Below are 21,284 nucleotides of genomic sequence, written 5' to 3'. Positions count from 1 at the left end.
GATTCATACAGGCATCAATAATGTTATACAGAGATCAGACCCATTGAACAGAAATGCCCCCCCCCCCCTCTTGTAATGTGACACACAGTTTGAGTTTACAGGATGAACACTCGATTGATGGGGATACAGTAAATTGGACATGCAGCATACAAACTCAGATTAAAAGTAACTCTATTATGAAAGCTCCGCCTCCTGTATCCTATTTTAGTCCATAACAGCGAGCAGTGAAACTTCACTAAGCAATCCAAATTCTTTGCTCTGCTATCCTCCTATACAACACGGCTTGTTGTCTACTAGTTGTGTCTCTAACGGTGTGCACACCTACATTATTATTGAGGCCGGCCCCACTTACAGTTCCATGATTTGAGAATCGCCATTGCTACAGACTCAGGCTTGTCCCAAGTCAGAAGTGCGACTGTACTGCACAGTGCTCCTAGATTCCAGGTCACAATTACTTGTCTCTATTGATTTGTGTCTGTAACATGGCTACTTTTTCCCTCTTAGTTGCAGTCTCTAGTCTCTTTATGCCCTCTCCAAATAGCCTTTTTACCTCCAGAAATCCAGGCTCCCATTGCCCTATCCAATCTCTCTCCAGTAGTAGCTCCAACTCTGCAGACTGTTGCATCTCTTGTGGCAGCACTACAAGCAGCACTTCTGTTTGCTTATACAGTCCCTGTGCTTTCCTAGTGGTGCAGCAGAATATCTCCCTTTTATGGGAGAGCTTCAACTGATCCATATTCATCCTTTGCTCATTCTCTGTCCTAATATGTTGCAACTTGGCAAAAAAATTTGGCGCACACGGTAATTTGTCACAATTTTTGGCACAACATGGTAACAATGTAACCCTTTAGGATAGCCCCTTAAAGATACATAACTGACTCTGTATGTACGGGGACCTCTTGACTATTTCCAACTGATGATTTCAGAGGGAAAAAGGATTTGGCATGTTAAATCTCAGTGACCAATCCTTTTATTGTCCCTGGAAACAAGCCACCGCTACAGCTGTGTGGCAGCTGCTTTCTTCCCATGGAAAACCCATGCACGCTCGGCCGAATATGCACGTCTATGGAGAAGTCGGGAGAAACAGCTGTCGACTGACTGAGCAGGTTTAAGTATGGCCATTTAAATATGACCAGGAAGGCTGTATTTGACTAGCTTCTAAAAAGGTACCAAGGGTTATTTGCTACAGATGGAACCAAAGTAATGTGTAGAATATGCAAAGATGCAAAGCTAAAAAGAAAGAAGTCGAAGATGTGAAAATTCCAATGACATATTTATAAAGTACGAGCTGACAAAAGCCCCCCTCCAAGACCCTGCTGTTTGATAATGCTGTCTGTTTTCCCCTCGGCTGCTTTGAAGTTGGATGGAAATGAGCTGTTACTGCTCACGGCGTCTCTGCTGGGAGATTAACTGCTATTAGGATGCTGGATCCTTTAAAGGCAAATAGACCTCTGATCAAAGCGTTGTTCCCAATTAACCGCTCATTACCTGTCTATCCCTATATAAAAGATCCAGCTTCAATAAACACAAAACGTTCAGCGAGGCCTTGTGCTCTCCGCTAGTCTATAGCACCTGTTAACCACTCTGCAGCCAGCGAGGCTGAAACCAAAAAGGCAACAAAAAAGCTATATCAAAGAGAAGAGGGAGAAAAGCAAAGAAGCAGGTAATGCTAGGTTAAAAAAATAATGGCGTAAATACCAGAGGAGCAGGGCAAAGAACTGAAGGAATATGCAATATATCTATACACGGACAGCTAGTTAGAGGACGCTACTCCCGGCAAGTAAAATCGGTGTCAGGAGTATATATATTGACTGATGGTATCAATGTGTATAGTTATTCTATAGCTATGTAGCGGAGTGGTTGGTTCTCAGAAGTCTAGTGCCATGTCCAAATCTATATAGTGCCAGGCAGAGGCGTAGCTTGAAGCTCCTGGGCCCCAATGCAAAACCTGTAGCAGGGCCCCCAACTATAATGCTTTATTCATAGTACTGGGCTCCCTATATGGAGAAGGGAGGCCTTATGGGCCCCCTAAGGCTCCTGGGCCCGGGTGCAACTGCATCCTCTGCATCCTCTATAGTTATGCCAGAGGTGCCAGGTAGTTGTAGCGTCAGTCAGTATATGGGGTCGACTTTGCTAGAGGTTCAATTCATGGCGAACCTCAAACAGTTCATCTGCAGTAGTGCTTGCGATCATGATTGCACTTTAGCAGGAAACCACTCCTTTATACAGTTTTACCAGCGCTCACATGACAGTGTAGCATGTATGCCATACAAGTACGGCCTTGCATTCTCATGCAGCATACATGTCACACTGCCAAGTTCCCTACTAGACATGAGCCAACTTTTGAGAAGTGAAGTTTGGCTTGGTCATCAAATTTCAGTTTGAACCAATAATAATCCTGGCTAGTTGTGGTGATTCTTCTCCAGTGGCTCCTCAATTAGCAGTGTTGCCTTGCTGCGTTAGAGTCCTAGGTTCAAATTTGATACCATCTGCATGGAGTTTGCATGTTCTCCCTGTATTTCATAATAATCACCTTTATTTAACTCTATGTAGCTGTTGCCCTCGGTCAGATTTGAACCTAGGACCCCAGCACTGCAAGGTAAGAATGCTAATTGGGCCACTTGGAGGAATGGTGGCTCAGTGGTTTACACTGTTCAAATCTGACCAAGGACAAAATCTGCATGGAGTTAAATAAAGGTAATTATTATGAAACGCAGGGCGAACATGCAAACTCCATACAGATGGTATCAAATTCGAACCTTGGACTCTAGCACTGCAAGGCAACACTGCTAATGGCTGAGCCTCTGGAGAAGGATCCCCATCACTAGATGGGATTATTATTGATTTGAACTGAAATTTGAGGAACAAGCCAAACTTCACTTCTCAAAAGTTCGCTCATGTCTAGTAGGGAACTTGACAGTGTGAGATGTATGCTACATTGGTGAGCATTGGTAAAACTGTATAACGGAGTAGTTTCCTTCCAAAGTACAGTCATGTGATAGCAAGCACTATGCAATGAGCGAGGTGCTGTGTGACAAGCTTGTACAGGAGTGATGCAGTGAGTCTGAGAGGGATAGTGAATTCTGGAGACATAGAGGCAGTTCTTCTGGGTGGTGACATCACAGATGATGTCATAGAGGGTGGAGCCTCCTCATCTAGGTGCTTAAAGCGCCTTCTCTCTCTTCCCACATTACTGGCTTAAAGCGACTCAGCCACTCAGTCTGTTCAGTGGAGTTGGAAGGGAAGGAGTACATGCTCATCCACCTACTGACGGAGTGTCGGACTAAGGGTGGTTTCACCCTTGCTAGTACAGAGTGTAGTTGCGCATAAATGAGGTTTGCTTTTTTTTCCGTCAGCCCTTCAAACTCTGCACCAAAGCATAGGAGTTTTTTTAAAAATTGCGAGAAGATGGTAGTTTTAGCTATGTGTGTAAAAGATAGGGTATGTCCTATGTTTTATCGCCCATACTATTAAGAGGCGACAATACCGCTAATGAAAACGAAACCATTGAAATCAATGGTTTTGTTTCGTTCCGTTATGCGGCCATAATTATCACGGCCGCATAACGGGACAAAAACATGCTCGTGTGTTTAAGCCCTAATGTTGTGATCCTTATTGGGCCTGAGACAATGGAAGAGGCTGAAGAGCATCAGGGTTGTAACCAAGCTTCAGGCTGTGGGTCTGGGACAGTGGGAACAAAGTGAATGATACCAGGGCTGGCTACTGAGGAAATTAGCAAGCTGAATATTTATTAAAATGTTAATGCCATTTCAAAAAAATTTAACATGTCATAGGGAAATATTCCAGATTTTGATCAGTGGGTGTCCGTGAGCTGAGAGCCCCACTGATTGCTAGAATGAAGCAGCAGAACTGTTCAGCCAAGCGCTGTCTCTGATTAGTAGCTGAAGACAGCCTCATAGACTTTCCTTGGAACCCATCTTCAGCTAGCGAGCAAAGACAGGACTCGGCTGAGCACTTCTATTACTTTGTTCTAACAGCCAGTGGGCTTCTCAGCACCCGGACCCTCACAGATCAAAACTTTTCATTCTTTTTGACAATACAGTTAAGGCCCATTTATACATAATGATTGACGCTCTAAATTAGTGGACAATTCGCAGTGATGATCTGCCTGTCTCAACATTCTGTACCAGCGTGAACAATTAGCACTGACGTCACGCGCTCGTTTACACGAGAATTGTCCCATGTAAAAGCTTCATTACACTTTAAGCCGGTACCCTGAGAACCATTGCACCATGCTACCTGTTTAAGTGAAGTGCCTCTCCTCAAATCGCTCCTGCACATGGCTGATTTTGCACGCATATTCAAAAAGTGGTATGGACCCACGAATGGTCATAATAAAAGCTACAGCTCGGCAGGCAAAAAACAAGCCCTAACCGACCCCCATGATGAAAAATAAAAAGTTATGGACCTCTGAATATGACGGCGAAAAGCAGTTTTTTTAATGAAAGGGTTTTACATTTTTTTAAAGTAGTAAAAAATTTCAAAAATCTATAAACATGGTATCATCAAAACAGTTCTGAGCCAAAGAATGAAGCTAGCATGTTATTTTTATAGCAGCATGAACGCCACGAAAGCAAACCGCATGAAAAATGGCGCATTGGCATTTTTTTCCATTTTCAAATTTTTTCCAATACATCATATGATACATTAACCCTTTCCAATCCAATTTCTATCCTGGTTTTCCTAGGGGGCTTACTCTTTTTCTGCCATTATACAACGGCGCTATCTGCTGGCTAAAGCCAGTACTGCATGAGGTGACATGTTGGATAGGCTCCGACAGCAGAGAGGCTGGCAATATACAGTAAGAGAACCCAGACGGACGTCTTCCACCATCGGAGCTGTACAGTCTTAAATCATAATGTCTTCAGAGGTCAGACAGTGGATTGAAAAGGGTTAAATGGTAGCCTTAAAAAATCAACTTATCCCGCAAAAAACAAGCTCTCCTATAGCTATGTTGACAGGAAAATACAAACGTTAGACCAGCTTAGATCTTGGAACGCGGGGGGGGGGGGGGGGGGGGGGCGGCAAAACAAAAAGTGGCTAGTAGTTGAAGAGTTAAAGAAGCACTTGTTTAAAGGCTCATTTATATTACCACTCCATACAAGTTCCAAGTAGTATAGAGCCGTAATGCAGCATCCATAGTCATAATACTGCATCTAATGGAGCATACTGTAAGGAGACACCATATGGCGGCACACGCAGGGTTTCTGCTTCCGTAATGTGAAGATGCTGGGATTTTGTGGGCCTCTGTACAGGCTACATGGTCATGGGAGCGTTACACATAGACAGCTGCATGTCTGAGACACGTAGAGCAGACATCATTTATGCGTACTCCCATCCACCGTTTAGGATGAGATTAGCATGGTAGTAAATACATACAACAAAATTTAACAATGCTGTATAAAATCATTAGAAGGCCTCTAGTATACTAGCAACAGATGGCCAAAGATGAACATGTAAAGGGCTGTAAAAAAATTGAGAAAAACCATGCCGGAGACACATTTTTATGGGAACGTATTAGTGGTAAATTAGGTGGAAGAAGATGGCATAAGTCATGAATCTGGAGATACTGTATACATACTAGGGGGCTGCTGTATAAAGTATCACAACATTGGGTTAGAGCACTGGTCTTGTAAACCAGGGGTTGTGAGTTCAATTCTCACTGAGGCCTAATTTCTATGAGTGGAACAGGTTACCACAGGAGGTGGTCAGATCTCCTTCAATGGAAGTCTTCAAACAAAGACTCGACAAATATCTGTCTGGGATGATTTAGTGAATTCTGCACAAAGCAAGGGGTTGGACCCGATGACCCTGGAGGTCCCTTCCAACTCTACCATCCTATGATTTTTCTCCACCGGTTTCTAAGTCTATGTTCACATCTGCAATCAGGTATTACGTTCTCGTGCTCCGTTATGGGAGCAGGAACGGGGAATCCCCTGGCTGAACAGATCCGTCTTATGATAGAATGAATGTCACTAAATGGACCCATTAACTTGAATGGTGTCTGTGTGGTCTCCATTCAACTGTCCGGCATTTTACTGGATGAGAAAGTTCTTCATGCAAGACTTTTTCTTCCAGCATTTTGTACCAGACCTGTGATGGAACCTCCGAACTAACATAGTCTAACATATTTTATTTAAAGGGAAACAGTTTACACAAGGGGATAAGGCAAATAAAGCAAGACTTCCAAATGCTTGATATACACAGAATGCCCGTGGTAAAAATGCAGTTTGCAGATGGCTGAGGGCTTCACACCACATTTGAGCTTCTATCCAAGGGTTCTGTCCCAAATCTCGAAAACAAGATTGGGAAGGATCTCCTAGATGAAGACTATCTGTGCTGTTGTATAAATATGTTGAAAGGAAAACCAATAGGTCTCTGATTCAGCAGGTTTTCATTCTTTCATTTTTGGAACTTGGGACGTAACTTGAGGTGGAAGCTGTAATGTGGTGTGAACGAGCCCTAAATTAGAAGGTGATCTAATCATTTACTATATTGAATATACATAATTGTCATCATTTTCACTTTGTAGGCACTGCCAGAGGGTCAGACCGCATCCTGGGACACAGCAAAAGAGGATGAAAATCGTAACAAGAACCGATATGGGAACATTATCTCATGTAAGACACACCTTACTAGCAGAATAAGGATTATGCTGAAGTTATTGAGAGTCCAATATATATTAAATTTCTTATCCATATTTGCATATTTAGTTGAACACTCTACATAAAGCTAATATACTATGGTAAAGATGGCCTACTATATTAAAGATGACCTATCACTACTCCTGGCAGATCTGTTTTAATAAATACTTGCATTCCCCAAAAAATAACATAGTTTCTTAGAACGGAAATGAATAAATTGACAATCGGGTGTCACCGTTCCTCTTGTCAAAGGTCTGTGAGAGGGCATGGGTAGTAGGCTCTGGGCTTCTCCAGTTCTGAGGGCCGGTGTCGGTTCAACCGGCAACAAACAGACCTAGCTCCGAAGCCAGGAGCACCAAACCAAGCTCCAACAGTTAAGTCATGTGTCCCCTTGTCCTCTTGTGTCAGCAGAGTGGAAATCAAGGATTCATGACCTGGTTCCAGCCATACCGGTTCAGTGGAGAGCCGTGTTTTGAAGTAGGCCCTTTTTGCTGCCACGGCCCAGAGGCTTCATGCGTTACTGACGTAGGACTCTGGAGATGTCATTGTTGCACTTAATGATAACTTAAATAAAACCGTCACAAAGGGATATCACACTGGGTCTTGGAATCCAGGGTGACTTAGTCTCTTAACACAGTTATGAAGTTCCGCATTAGCCATAGAATAGCAAAGCCCTATACCTGGTAGCTGGCATTGACATCAAATGATGGGTTCATTCAGACACAATACGGTGAATCTATAGTGTTTTTTCCCGCTCAGCTGCGGGGAATCACTCTTTCATAGACCTGCCAACTGTATCGGAAGGGTGGAAACAGAAGAAAGGTTGACTCCAAATCCACTATTCGATTTCCCTTTTCCACTCAGTGGAAGCGAGAATGTCCATAGGACAATTACTGCATCCCTGTTGCATCAACCTGGAGGAACTCCCTTCTGCCTCTGTCCGCAGCATAGTTACACCACACTCTGTCGAGACCCGTTCCCATGCTCCTGCCCCCTCTTAAATTACCAGTACTATTAACAACATAATATGAAACAATAACTGATATTATATACCTCCTTATATAGTCCGACACTCTCCAATATGTGCTGTGTCACACTGTGTAGGGATGATCCCTATTGACAAAGGGGATGGAAAAAAAGTTGTCCTTCATGTCCAGGAGGAAAAACAGAGAAATGGCACAACACACGGTTCTAAGAAAATATTCTCCTGGATGGATATTTATGAGGATTATGAGTATATACTAAACAAATGACTCCTCTTTAAGACATAAACTGCCCCCAGGAAAGCTGGCAGGTCCTCTTTAACCATATTACTTCCCTATAGTGTTCTATCCTTATATATTACCTACACTATTTCCATTATTCTCTTCTCCATATATCTGTTGCCTTAATGGTATTTAAAAACTTTGTCTTGCCAATAGCAGTGATTGTGACTTTGTCACTGACTTTATCAGTAACTTTGCCAAGGGTGACATGTGTCATTGCCAGTGAACCGTACATCACAGAGCCAGTGATTCCTGACTGTCACTTTGCAGCTGACCTTGATGTGACATCTCAGTGTCTCTCTCCCTCAGATGACCATTCCCGGGTACGGCTACAGCTGATAGATGGAGACCCTCATTCAGATTACATCAATGCCAACTATGTGGATGTAAGTTACACATGCCATACGCTCTGCAAAGTGATATATCGCCCTCAGTCAGGCTAGAACAATTCCTGTCTTTTATCTTTCCAGGGTTATCATCGACCTCGTCATTACATTGCCACCCAAGGTAATGTATTTAGTCATTGAACTTTGGTATTCAGGCTCAAGCATTATAGATCTATCTATCTATCTATCTATCTATCTATCTATCTATCTATCTATCTATCTATCTATCTATCTATCTATCACCATGTGCACCAATAGTTTACCATGCACTACATGCATATCCTGTGCCCCTCTGTATATACCCCAGTGCCCCCTATATACACCATATTTTACTCCAACTGCATAATCTGCTACTCACTCTATAATGTGCCCCCATATGCACACTGTTTGGGTCATTTATCTTACGAGGCCCCACCCACATATAAACTATGAACCTCCTTTACACCCCATTCATGCACCTGCAAATATACTCTGTGCAGCCGCATAAACCCCCGGTGCTCCCCCACTAAACTGCATTGTACAGATCCCTTCTTTTCCTCTGCCAGTCTACACACTTCATCCAGTGTTGGAGATATCCGGTGCCGGTTGGGCAGGTGCCCAGAGAATGGCGGCCAGAAAACAGAGGACAAAACTTGATATAGCGCTTCAAGCAGCCACATCTAGTATAGTCTTTTAACCCTTTCCAATCCACTGTCTGACCTCTGAAGACATTATGATTTAAGGCTGTACAGCTCCGATGTTGGAAGACAACCGTCGGGGTTCTCTTACTGTATATTGCCAGCCTCTCTGCTGTTGGAGTCTATCCAACGTGTCACCTCATGCAGTACTGGCTTTAGCCAGCATATAGCGCCATTGTATAACGGCAGAAAAAGAGTAAGTTCCCTAGGAAAACCAGGATACAAATTGGATTGGAAAGGGTTAAAATGGTGGACAGTTTGGGGATCTATGGGCCACTTGGGAGTCTTTAGACCCTAAGCCGCCACCCAAGCTGCCTAGATTAAAATCAACCTCTGGTTATTGCAAATAAGCAATAATGGGCTTAGATTCCTAGTTTAGCTTTTCATATAAGAAATTATTGCATGTTCAAGGATTATGTAAAAAAATGTATGAAATTGAAGACATCAAATTAACAGCAAGGTCACCCGCTTGCTGGGTGGTAAGTGAGATTTGGTGAGTTTTACCTTTTTCAATACTAAATGAGACAATTAAATTGAAGCTTAACTCTTACACAATCCAGAACATATTTTCTACTTCATAGACATCAATGTGACATCCCCATAGGAGCTGAATGAACACCATGTTATCTACTGTATGTGACAGGTTACATTGTGTCATCTGTTCATCCCTTAGGTCCTATGCAGGAGACAGTGAAGGATTTCTGGCGGATGATCTGGCAGGAAAACTCAGTCAGTGTGGTAATGGTGACCAATCTAGTGGAAGTCGGAAGGGTATGAGACCTAATCTCCATAACATACAGTAATCATGACAAAACAGTTAGGATGTTAGTGGTGATTTAAAGGGTTATACTAAAATTAGCTTTTCTCACTTATCCATAGGATAGGTAATATAAGTCTGATTGGTGAGGGTCTCACCGCTGATACCCCCACCGATCCTGAGAATGGGGGACCCATGTGCCCTTATTGTCATTATTGCAGGTATGCTCCACCTACATGTAGGGATGTCAGATTGAATGGAGTGATGGCCAAGCCACCACTTCATTCATTACAATGGGGCTGATGGAAATAGCTGAGCGTTTGGACTTGGCTATCTCTGGCAGTCACATTAAAAATTAATGGAGTGGCACAGCTCATGCTTGACAGCTGCTCAATACAATCTCCTCCTCACTGTAGGGAGTGCAATAAGCCAGCAGTGAGGAGAATGAGGTAAACAGATCTCCTGTTTTTAGGATCAGTAGAGGCCTCAGTAGTGAGACCTTCACCAACAAGACTTTTATCACCTATCCTATGGATACACAGTCAAAGGAATAAACGCTCACCTCCTCTCCATCGGGAAACCAGATACACTATTGCATAAGTCCACGGAGCTCCAGACACGCCAACAATTCAAATGGCACAACTAGGCATAAATTCTTACAAAGTGTCGGCTATACGTGTGAAAAAAATGCTTTGTTCTTTAAAACAGCAGGCATCAGGTTTTACAGATGATGCGTTTCCACCGGGAGCCAGTCTTGATCATGTGATCAAGACTGGCGTGTCAGTAGAAACACATCATCTGTAAAACCTGATGCCTGCTGTTTTAAAGAACAAACCATTTTTTTTTCCTATGGATAGGTGATAAAAGTTAATTCTGGTGCAACCTTTTTAAAGGAGTAGGATTTCAAAGCTGTAATGATACTTTAAGACAAGACGACTGAAGAAGGGCAGTAAGGCACTACCAAAAAGCTCAAAAAGTAATTGAACAACCCACAAAAAGTAGTTGAAAGCAATAAGTGTTCTCCATTGGTTAAAAGTATGTACTCTGTACCTGGCGTTCATTCTTGGCACCTCAAGCTTTGTGTAGCTTTGGATGTGTTGTATTTTTTGTATTTTCTATCTTCCATATGAAATATAAAAATATATCATAATTATCATTTTTAGAAGGTTAGTCACACACATGAATATTAAAAGTAAAAAAAATCTAACTCTTCACTCATTTCACTATAAACATCCAAAAGGTACAAGCTTAGAAATATAACACTGCGCCATTAGCTAAATACCAACGGTGTATATGCGGTAGAAGACAGAGAGCCATACAGCAGAGATCAAAGATAGGCTACTCTGTTACGGGTTGGGTTTTGGCACAGGTTGTCTTAGTTTTGCAATGTCTTATAATTTAGTTGTAATAATATACATGTACAACGATCTACTATATAATGTTTACTAGATTTCATTTACAATTCACACCACACATTTCGAATATATACATCAGTAGATTTTGTTTCTGGCTGTCATTTACTAAAATAAAACTTTTGATATTGGATTCGTGCTTAGGTCAAGTGTGTCAGGTACTGGCCTGATGATACTGAAGTCTATGGTGACATTAAGGTGTCCCTTATAGAAACAGAACCATTGGCAGAATATGTCATCAGGACATTTACAGTGCAAAAGGTAAGTAATGTACAGCATTTTTTCAATAGTGTTGGGCAGACAGAAACAGTCTAACCCTGTTTCAGTTCAAACTTTGCCAAAAGTTCAGTTCTGTGTGAGCCCGAACCTCATGCGGTTCATCTCAGCAGAACCCACTAAAACAACTTCTTTTCTTCTTTCTTCTTCTGATTCTCCTTCCTATCCTCCTTCTTCACCTTCATCTTCTCCTCATCATGTTATAACACAAGTTTTAGGGGGATTGGTGAAGATTCGGTTCAAACTAATTCAGACCAAACCAAACTTTTTGCCAAGATTCGGCGAACTGGCCAAACTAAACTTTTGAAAAAGTTCACTGATTACTACTCTTAAGTAAGCAATCAAATATATAGCTGATGTTCATTCTTCTTCTTTGTTTCTTAGAAAGGATCTCATGACATCCGGGAGATTCGTCAATTCCACTTCACCAGTTGGCCAGACCATGGTGTGCCATGTTATGCCACTGGTCTTTTGGGCTTTGTCAGACAGGTGAAGTTTCTCAACCCACCAGATGCTGGACCTATCACTGTGCATTGCAGGTAACAATATTTTGCACATACAATGCAGTACATAAAAAAGAGAGCAATAATCAAAAGGACCACTTTCAATTCTGCTTGCTGGTTCATACCACCAAACTCCGAAAGCTAAAAGTAATGATATTTTGAAGGGCAACTTTGGAACAGCAAACTATATTTTAGAACCCTCTTTAAAATGTTTGCATTTTATAAAGATACTATTGAAAACTCTCAATGAAAATATATATATATATATATATATATATATATATATATATATATATATATATACACAATACAAAAGATATCAGACCACCAAAACAACTCCCAAATTAACCTATCAAATATGGTAGCATATGAGCAGCAAAAGGTATTAAAGCACACCATGAGTTAGTGATAAAAGCAGTCCACAGATGAGGTTCTCACGGACCAGGCAAGGGTTCCAGAGAGCAAATTTCCAGAATAAATTCACCAGCTAGACATACAGTACGCTTCATGACTCAAAGTTTTTCAAAAATTGAAAAGTCTTTTCCAGATGTCAACTATGTATTCTATTTAAATTGACCATAGAGGACTACTGACCCTATAGATGTTCTGGTCATTTATGGACGTCCTTATTGGTAGGACTATTCCTGTAATTTTTCCAACGCTGATAGGCTAGCTGGGTTTAGTCTCAGCCTAGTCAGCCAATCAGTGTTTGTTAAAAAGTATACAAACTGGCCCCTTGATTCTAAAGGTGCTGATTATACTGCTAGTGTACTTGGACATGCTGTGCCAGAAGTATCTTTATTGCAGTCCACAGTTATCCTAGCATTCAGCATTCGTGTTTTTGTCTGCTCAGAACTTAGGATTTATTTACTATTAGTTTGTTTTTGGTGTAGTTTTCATCAGACAGGTCTTTTTCTCATAGTGAGGTCGCCCTTTTCGAGACAGGTGCTCCACTTGAGAGAATGGTCTGCTCAGAACTTAGGCTTTATTTAGTATTAGTTTGTTTTTGGTGTAGTTATCATCAGACAGGTCTTTTTCTCATAGTGAGGTCACCCTTTTCAGGACAGGTTCTCCGCTTGAGAGACCGGTCTCGTTTAGGCATTTCTGGCTATCTTGTCCATGAAATCCTCTATACCCAACTGTATTCAGTCTCGTTGTCTTTTATAAGTCTGAAAAGACCCATATTACCTGTCATCAGTTTTACTCCGATCCAGACATGACAATTACAAGGCAAAACTAAGTCCTAATGGTGCACTGGGGAGTTTCAACAGACCGGTACAAGAGGACAGAATTACATCTCAGCCTCATCCCTAAAATTCTCTATAGTTTTATTCCGAAGTGAATGCAGCAAATCTATTACAGGTTGTAGGATATTTAGAACTAACAATGCCATTTGGTCTTAGATTGTTGTATTTCTACTGACCTGTATTCCTCTGAAGTAAACTCCTAATCATAGAGTCTTATTCCAAGTTATATGCTGCATTATTTACAGTAATGTTTGGAGATAATACCCATAAAACAAGTCGTTACTTACAATGACTTTTTTTTCGTAGCGCTGGAGCTGGGAGAACTGGCTGTTTTATAGCCATTGATATTATGCTGGACATGGCAGAGAATGAGGGAGTAGTGGACATATTCAACTGCGTCCGGGAGCTCAGAGCTCAGAGAGTCAACATGGTGCAGACCGAGGTAAGAAAGATACATTTATCCATAGTGCATTTGATGAGGTTACAGCCTGTAATGTTCACTAGGTAATGACTGGCCTACGCTACAACCTCTACAGTATAATGAAACACCTATGGGAATATTACCCCTGGTCAACAGCAGAATAATTGCATGGCCTTTCTAACCAGCGGGCTGTGCCACTATTCATGTGATTTCATGCATGATTATCATCCATTCCTATATACCGCCGATATGAAATATGAGAACACAAAGCAATAACCTCAGGCTCCAAGTATGAAATACCTTTAGGAAGACAATGCCAAATGGTCAAAATAACAGGATCGCATGTGGAGAATTTAATTAATTTTGACTTTAAGTGGCAGCGAAACCTATTAATTAATTTATTGAAACAACACTCTAACCTTCTGTTCTAATTAATGAATTTGCTCTTTTTTTCTCTAGGAACAGTATGTTTTTGTTCATGACGCCATCCTTGAAGCTTGTTTATGCGGCAACACTGCCATCCCAGTATGTGAATTCCGTTCTGTCTATTACAACATCAGTCGTATAGATCCACAGACAAACTGCAGCCAAATCAAAGACGAGTTTCAGGTGTGTTACAAAAGAGATGATACATAGTCTGTTAAGGTATGCGTTTCGATATTACTAGTGACCTCACTAATAAGGTTCTGGTCACATTACTAGTTGTTAGGTTTCCATCAGGAGTCAAAAATATAGGAACTCTGATGGAAACCTAATGGACCCCATTATAAGTCAACATGGATCTGGCTCAGCTGTTATGGCTCCATTGTGAATGCAAACCTTTAAAATAATGGAAAGTAGCCAAACACATGAGATAAAGATTGACACAACCCTACGATTTTGGTGGAAAATGTGCACAGGGGTTGAGATGAATGTGCATGTTTGTGGTGGAATTGGGAAGAGTAGCTAAAAAAGCTTTCAAGTGTATAGTCAGCTTAAAGGGCTTATCCCAACAAAAACTTATATCATGTTGATCCTGGGATCTTTTCAAATGTTGATCTAGGGATTATTATAGAATTGGGAAGGAATTTTTTTCCCAAAATGGGGTAAATTGGCTTTTGCCTCATTGGGTTTCTTTTTTTTGCCTTTTTCTGGATCAACATGGGGGGGGGGGGGAGCATGCTGAACTCGATGGACAATTGTCTTTTATTGGCCTAGCATACTAGCTATCTGTAGGATAGGTGTACAATGTATATTTGCCATGGTTCCAACTGCTGGGCCCCCCAGGGATGACAAAAACAATGCAATGCAGCACATTGGTGACCACTGCTCCATTTTGGACCCCCTTGAATGTCTGGAAGGGGTGCCAGGTATCTGGAATTAGTACAAGGGGTTAACTGCATAGCAGTCAGAGCTCAGCTCAGGGCTGGCCCTACCTAGTTGCATCACTGCTCAGGCTCGTCTGCCCCAAAATAAGCCCAGTCACATGGTATATGCCTTGTCGAGCATTCTCACACCAGTTATTGCCAATGAAAACTTTTAGTTTTCTCCATGGTCAGTTGCTGCATCACCGCTATTGGGAACCCTCTTTGGTGATTTCTCCGGTGCAAGAAGCCATCTCGCTTTCGGTAACTTAGAAGATGGAAAGATTAAATACGTTTAAGAAGCTGATATGTCTCCTTCAGCTGCTTCTAGCAGTTGAAGGATAGTTTCTGCACAGGTTGGGTAACCTCGCTATGCTCTACTCCCCTCGGCAATGAGTCAGCTGCCTTTTAACAAGTCTCGCAAGAATAGACCACTGCAGCTCCAATTTCTGGTCACTGACATCTAAGGGCACGAAGCTAAAAAGAAATGGTCACAAAACAATAAAATCATCTGGATATATTACTTCATATATCACAATTCTATTCACCCTCTTACACATTCACTATCTATGTAGACTAGTACCAGTGTTTCTGGTGGTGCAATGCGCCACTTGCTAATGCAATATAATGAAAAGAATTGGAGCTGGTCATTGGTCCTAAACCAGCAGAGCCTGACAGCAGCCGTGTGCTTGCAGGACCTGTGATGATATCACCATAATGTTATTAGTCACTGGGGCTTTGAGCTCCGTCCCTGATCACATAACAGTGACATCATCACAGGTCCTGTAAGCACACGGCGGCTGTCAGGCTATGCATGTTTTAGGACCTGTGATGACGTCACCATCATGTGATCAGGGGCTCAGCAATGTCCATCAGTCCCATGGAAATGAATGAAACAATGGCCACATGTGTGCACCATTGCTGCATTTACCCGGGGGCCCAAAAGTCCTGTGGATAGGGGATAAATGTTTTTGGTGGGATAACCTCTTTAATGCATGGGCTAATTCCTGTGGAAACCTCCAGCAGTCAAAGTTCACTACACTCTTAGGGATCAGTCACACGGGTGCATCCGGGCGTCAATGCGCCCGTGTTACTGCACGGGGAAGACTGCCACACTGCAAGTGCGGACGACTCTCCGCACCGCCGGAAGAAAGTTCCACATGACCAGCAATGGAGCCAGTCATGTGTTTATTTTATTAATACCATTTGTGGGTGCTGCCTGGTGTACTTTGCTGTGGTCTATTTTCGTGCAAGTCTATCATAAGAATAGAACGTGCAGATGTGGGGTCTCCCGCACATTAGATGGAGTGTCCATATGCTGTGGGATGCGAGCTGCCCCCGAGAATGCTGAGCGCATCTCGCTCTCGCTGGTGTGAATGCACCCTAAGGCTGTGGCTACGTACTAACATTGCATATGACTGTGCATTGCGCAGCAGCATCCAGATGTAATGCACTGAGACTGCAATGAGATAATTAGTTCAAGTTGTGGTTGTCCATAATAGTAGGCATGCTGGTTAAGTCGTTAGCACTATTTCCTTGCAGCACTAGGGCCACGGGTTAAAACCTGACCAAGCCATCTGCTGGTAATTTTGTGTTCTTTCCATGCATTTGGTTTGCTCTGGGTACTCAGGTTTCCTTCTATACTTCAAAAGGGTTAATTCTGTTAACTAGCGTCCTATGAAATTGACCCCGGGGACAGAGACATATGTGAATAAATACATTTTAACTGCATGGTTGTGAAATACGATGGTGCAATATGTGAAATGGATCATAAGCAGAGATTAGTGAATCCGTCAAAATTATCTTCGCTGGCATTTTGCCAAGGGGCAATTTTCAGATTACAGAATCATATTTCCATCATAAAAGACTGAAATAGGGAACAGAATTGAAGCAAGTTAATCTCTACAGCCTTCTATGTGGGCCTGTAATAGGAAATTCACCTGTTGGCAGAAAGGAGGGGATTTGCTTGCTGACACCCAAATATAATGAAAATCATTTCCTAGTTGATTACTGCAACTTTTTGTACTTTTTCTACTACTGCTAGTAAGATTGAAATTTTCCCATCTTTAGACCTTAAACATTGTGACTCCTCGAGCGAGGCCGGAAGACTGCAGCATAGGACTTTTACCCCGGAACCATGACAAAAACCGGGCTTTGGATGTCCTACCCCTGGACCGGTGCCTTCCCTTCCTCATCTCACTGGATGGAGAGACTAGCAACTACATCAACGCCACACTCATGGATGTACGTATATGCATGCAAGCAATGACTTATCCCAAGACCTAATTCCATACAGATGCAGGTATACATCATAAGCCCTGTCATTAGCTGTCACACGGAGCTGTGAGTCTGATCTGTCACAGGAGGCGTACTGATTGTCACACACCGGGGGGGTGGCCTGATCTCACAGCTTGCGTTGCGGATCTGACAGCTCCTTGCTGCAAAGGGAATATTTCCAGGATAATCCTGTCTCACACCCAAGACTGACAGATTATGTGATCAGATACTGCTGAATAAACTGTGTCTTAGCCAGTCTGCAGTGCACTCCCTTATGTCACCGCCTGTCAGCATGTCTAGAAGGATAGGTAAACAGGTCGCCGCTCAATGCCGTCTAGTAGTGACTATACTACAAAGTTCATAATGCTAAATGAGTACCTTCACTACATTGTATCCCCAATAAAGTCACCTTTTGTCTACTTTCTAGAGCCATAAAAAGCCAGCAGCATTCTTGGTCACACAGCACCCATTACCTAATACTGTGCCCGATTTCTGGAGGTTGGTGTTTGACTACAACTGCTCCTCAATCGTTATGCTCAATGAAATGGACGCAGCCCAGGTACAGAAACTGCATTTTCCCATGATAAATCTTTCCCCCATTTCTGCATTTTCATCATTTTAACCCTTTGCAATCCAATTTTGGATTTAGGATTTCCTAGGGGGGTTTCTCTTTCTGCCATTATACAATGACACCATCTGCTGGCTAGAGCCAGTACTGCAGTATAGGGCATGCTTGAGAGGCCCCTGACAACAGAGTGGCTAGTAATATACAGTAAGAATACCCTGCCAGACGTACTCCGATTTTGGAGCTGTACAGTCTTCAATCACAATGTCTTTAGACGTCAGACAGTGGATTGGAAAGGGTTAAAGGGAATTTATCATCAGAAATATTAAATATTGTTTAGTTGTAATGATAAACTTTTATTATAAACTTTATTAGAAAATATTAAATCTTATTTAGTTTTTATTATAGACTTATTTTTTCTTTTTGGTCCTTATTTTTCTGTTACTTGTCACATTAAAGGCAACCTACCACCTGGCTAAAGCACTATAGACTAATTTATGTTGCTGTTAGGGCAGGTGACAGGGAGCAGGGTGCTCTCATATGAGAGAATGAACACAGGACTTTGAAAAGAGTCAGATTTTTGGCTGGCGTGTAGACTTCAGCGGCAGGCACCAGGAAGCGGGTGAATATGAAAAATATAGCCCCTGTCACCTCACCTTACAGCACCATAAATTAGTTTATTGTGCTTTAGGCAGGTGACAGGTTCCCTTTAAAAGCATCTTGAAATAGTGCAGTTTACACACTGGCCACTGGAGCACAAACAATAGACTGAAGCATCTGTTTTCTGTAGCTCATTTGAGAGCTTTATTGTATAGATTGGAATAGAATGCGCAGAGTCATTTCATTATTGTTATCAGTATTTAGTGCATAATAAAGTGCAGCTATCATTAGAGGGACTAAAATATTGGTGACTTATCCTAAGAATAGTTCATCTATATTGGATTGGTGGATCGGCTGCTTCAAATCCCTGCCACTCAGCTGTTCCAAGAGGCCATAACGCTCTGGTGAGCGCCACAGCCTCTTTTCTGGCTAGTGATCCTGCATTCATTCATCTAGTGGCCAATGTGTTGCTCAATCACATTCAAGTGAATGGGTTTGAGCTGCTATACCAGGCAAAGCCGCTATGAAATGGACAATGCTGTGCCTGGTATGCAGTGAAGAGGCTAAAGTGCTCGCCCAAGTGTTATGGCCTCTTCAAACAGCTGATCCATGGGAGTCCCGGGTAATGGACCAATCAAATATTAATGATCTATCCTGAGGATAGGGAGTCAATATCTTAGTCCTGCAAAATCCCTTTATTAACAACTTCTCTGTATTGCCAGACCCCTAGATATAGTAAGACCCTATACACACAGATAGGCAACTTTCCTTTCACTCCCTAGTCTCAATTGCCGGGGATAAAAGCCCTAGCAGCCTGGGGCTTAAGTGAGGCTTCCAGAACCATCCAAAAGTAATACCTTTTAGGACATACTTTTTAAGTATAGTATGACTTAACAGGGTTTTTGGAGCTATAAAACATTGGTTTTACTCACCTCTCCGCTGTCACACTGCTTCACCGCCACCTATCTGGTTCTCCAGTCTTCTGTTAGCTCCAACCGTGGCAGTCACATGGTTGTTTGCCCAACATGAACGTCATCAGTGACGTCCCATAAACCTGCCATGTGACAGGTTTATGGGACATCACCAGGCCAGAAGACCTGGTGATGTCTCTATAGGATGCGCTCCGGCACCACAGTGAGTTTATTGCTTTTATGTAGTTTTGGACACTGGGGCCAAAAACTAAAAAAAAAATGTAAGTCAGACAACCCCTTTAACAAATGCATATTCAGTAATGTGTGGAAATATAGAGATATTCCAATGCATTTCAGTTAAAAATGAAAAATCAAAAGTGAAAGCTTTTTAATTTACATGCATAAATACATGTGGTATCCCCTTAACCACAGCGACCCGTAATGTAAAGCTAAAAACAATTTATAGTTTTAGTTTTCAGAATGCATGGATGTGCAGGATTAGAAAAACAAGGATGCTTTCTTCCAGAAACAGCGCCACGCCTGTTATTGGGTCATTTCTGGTATTGCAGGTCCGCTGTAATAAAATGACTAGGTCTGAGTTTCAATATTCTGTACAACCTGAAATCAGGTGTAGCACCATTTTTGTAAGAAAGCAGACATGTTTTTTCCAATCTTGTGCAACCTCATTAAGTTTCATTTAATGACTTTTAAATCCATTGAGATTACCAATGCAGGTAGGGAAGAGCAGAGTTGTGGTCCATAATCATACTGCGGAGAGGACTCCATCACTATAGTATATTCTGAATTGTTTCATAAACCCTAATGCATCACACAAGGAAATTGGGCGTTTTTAGGACATTGATATTAAATGTTTATTGTCACCCCCCCCCCCCCCCCCCCATAGATGTCCTGTACAAAATGAGTATAGAGCTATTCAGAGACTGCATAGCAATCAGCCAACCAATCACAGTTAGCGTCTACTCATCTCGCACAATCTAGCACAACGTACGCTTGTTTTATTTGACTTGACAGCTTTTTTTATTCTTGTATTAATGTAATGCAGAAGTACACTGCTCTGTGCTAAATAACATCTGACATATAATCACATATTTCTTGATGAATACAAAAATATGAACTCACGGATTAGTTGTCCAATTCAACATATATTTAACAGCGGCTAGTCAAATTTAAAGGGATAGATAGATACAGTCATGAGAAAAACCAACTACTCTTGAATTGTATGGTTTTCTGTATCAAGACATAGTAAAGATGTCTAAAAATTAGGTAAATACGACCTTAGATGAAGAACAATGCCTTGTCATTACTTATTTGACCAAAATTGGGCAACATGAACAAGCCATGTGTGAAAATGTACGTACAACCAATCAATCTATAACTTGTAGAACCACCTTTAGTAGCAATAATGTGAAGTGATCGTTTCTGCATGACTTTTATCAGTCTCTCTCATCCTTCTGGAGGAATTTTGGCCTTTTTTTTTTTTACAACGTTGCTTCAGTTCATTGAGGTTTATGAGCGTTCGTCTATGACTATATATTCACAGTTCTCTGTAGGTCTCGCCATGGCATTTCAGTTGTGGTGAGGTCTGAACATTGACTGGACTATTGCAACACCTTGATTATTTTCTTTTTCAGCCATTCTGATGTAGAGTTTCTGATGTGCTTGGGATGATCGTCATGTTGCATGACCTACTTTTGGCCAAGCTTTAGCTGTTGGAAAGATGGCCTCACATTTGACTCTAGAATACAGAGGAGTTAATGGTCTACTACATGACTGCAAGGTGGCCAGGTCCTCTGGTTGAAAAAGAAGCCCAAATCATCAGCCCTCCACCACTGTGCTTGATAGTTAGCATGAGGTGTTTGTGCTGATATGATGTGTTTTGGGGTTTTCCCCAAACGTGGAGCTTGGTATTATGGCCAAACCTCTCTATTTCGGGCTTCTCTGTCCAAAGGACATTGTGC

General features: G+C 41.9%; 1 protein-coding gene across 7 annotated transcripts in view; it reads left to right on the top strand.

Moving 5' to 3' along the window:
* PTPRT (protein tyrosine phosphatase receptor type T) overlaps positions 1-21,284 on the top strand; it is a 325,072-nt gene that overhangs the window by 284,702 nt on the left and 19,086 nt on the right. For all 7 annotated transcript variants that reach the window (XM_066586082.1, XM_066586080.1, XM_066586079.1 and 4 more), the window contains 10 exons: positions 6,554-6,641; positions 8,240-8,316; positions 8,401-8,437; positions 9,667-9,764; positions 11,307-11,423; positions 11,823-11,977; positions 13,495-13,630; positions 14,069-14,218; positions 17,023-17,196; positions 17,657-17,788. In XM_066586082.1, the coding sequence (XP_066442179.1) occupies positions 6,554-6,641; positions 8,240-8,316; positions 8,401-8,437; positions 9,667-9,764; positions 11,307-11,423; positions 11,823-11,977; positions 13,495-13,630; positions 14,069-14,218; positions 17,023-17,196; positions 17,657-17,788 (1,164 nt within the window). The remainder of the gene's footprint in view (positions 1-6,553; positions 6,642-8,239; positions 8,317-8,400; positions 8,438-9,666; positions 9,765-11,306; positions 11,424-11,822; positions 11,978-13,494; positions 13,631-14,068; positions 14,219-17,022; positions 17,197-17,656; positions 17,789-21,284) is intronic.

This window comes from Eleutherodactylus coqui, chromosome 13 (assembly GCF_035609145.1).
Source record: "Eleutherodactylus coqui strain aEleCoq1 chromosome 13, aEleCoq1.hap1, whole genome shotgun sequence".
Taxonomy (NCBI): Eukaryota; Metazoa; Chordata; class Amphibia; order Anura; family Eleutherodactylidae; genus Eleutherodactylus; species Eleutherodactylus coqui.
The sequence above is the reverse complement of the archived record's forward strand: the minus strand, read 5'-3'. Positions and strand labels throughout refer to the sequence as shown.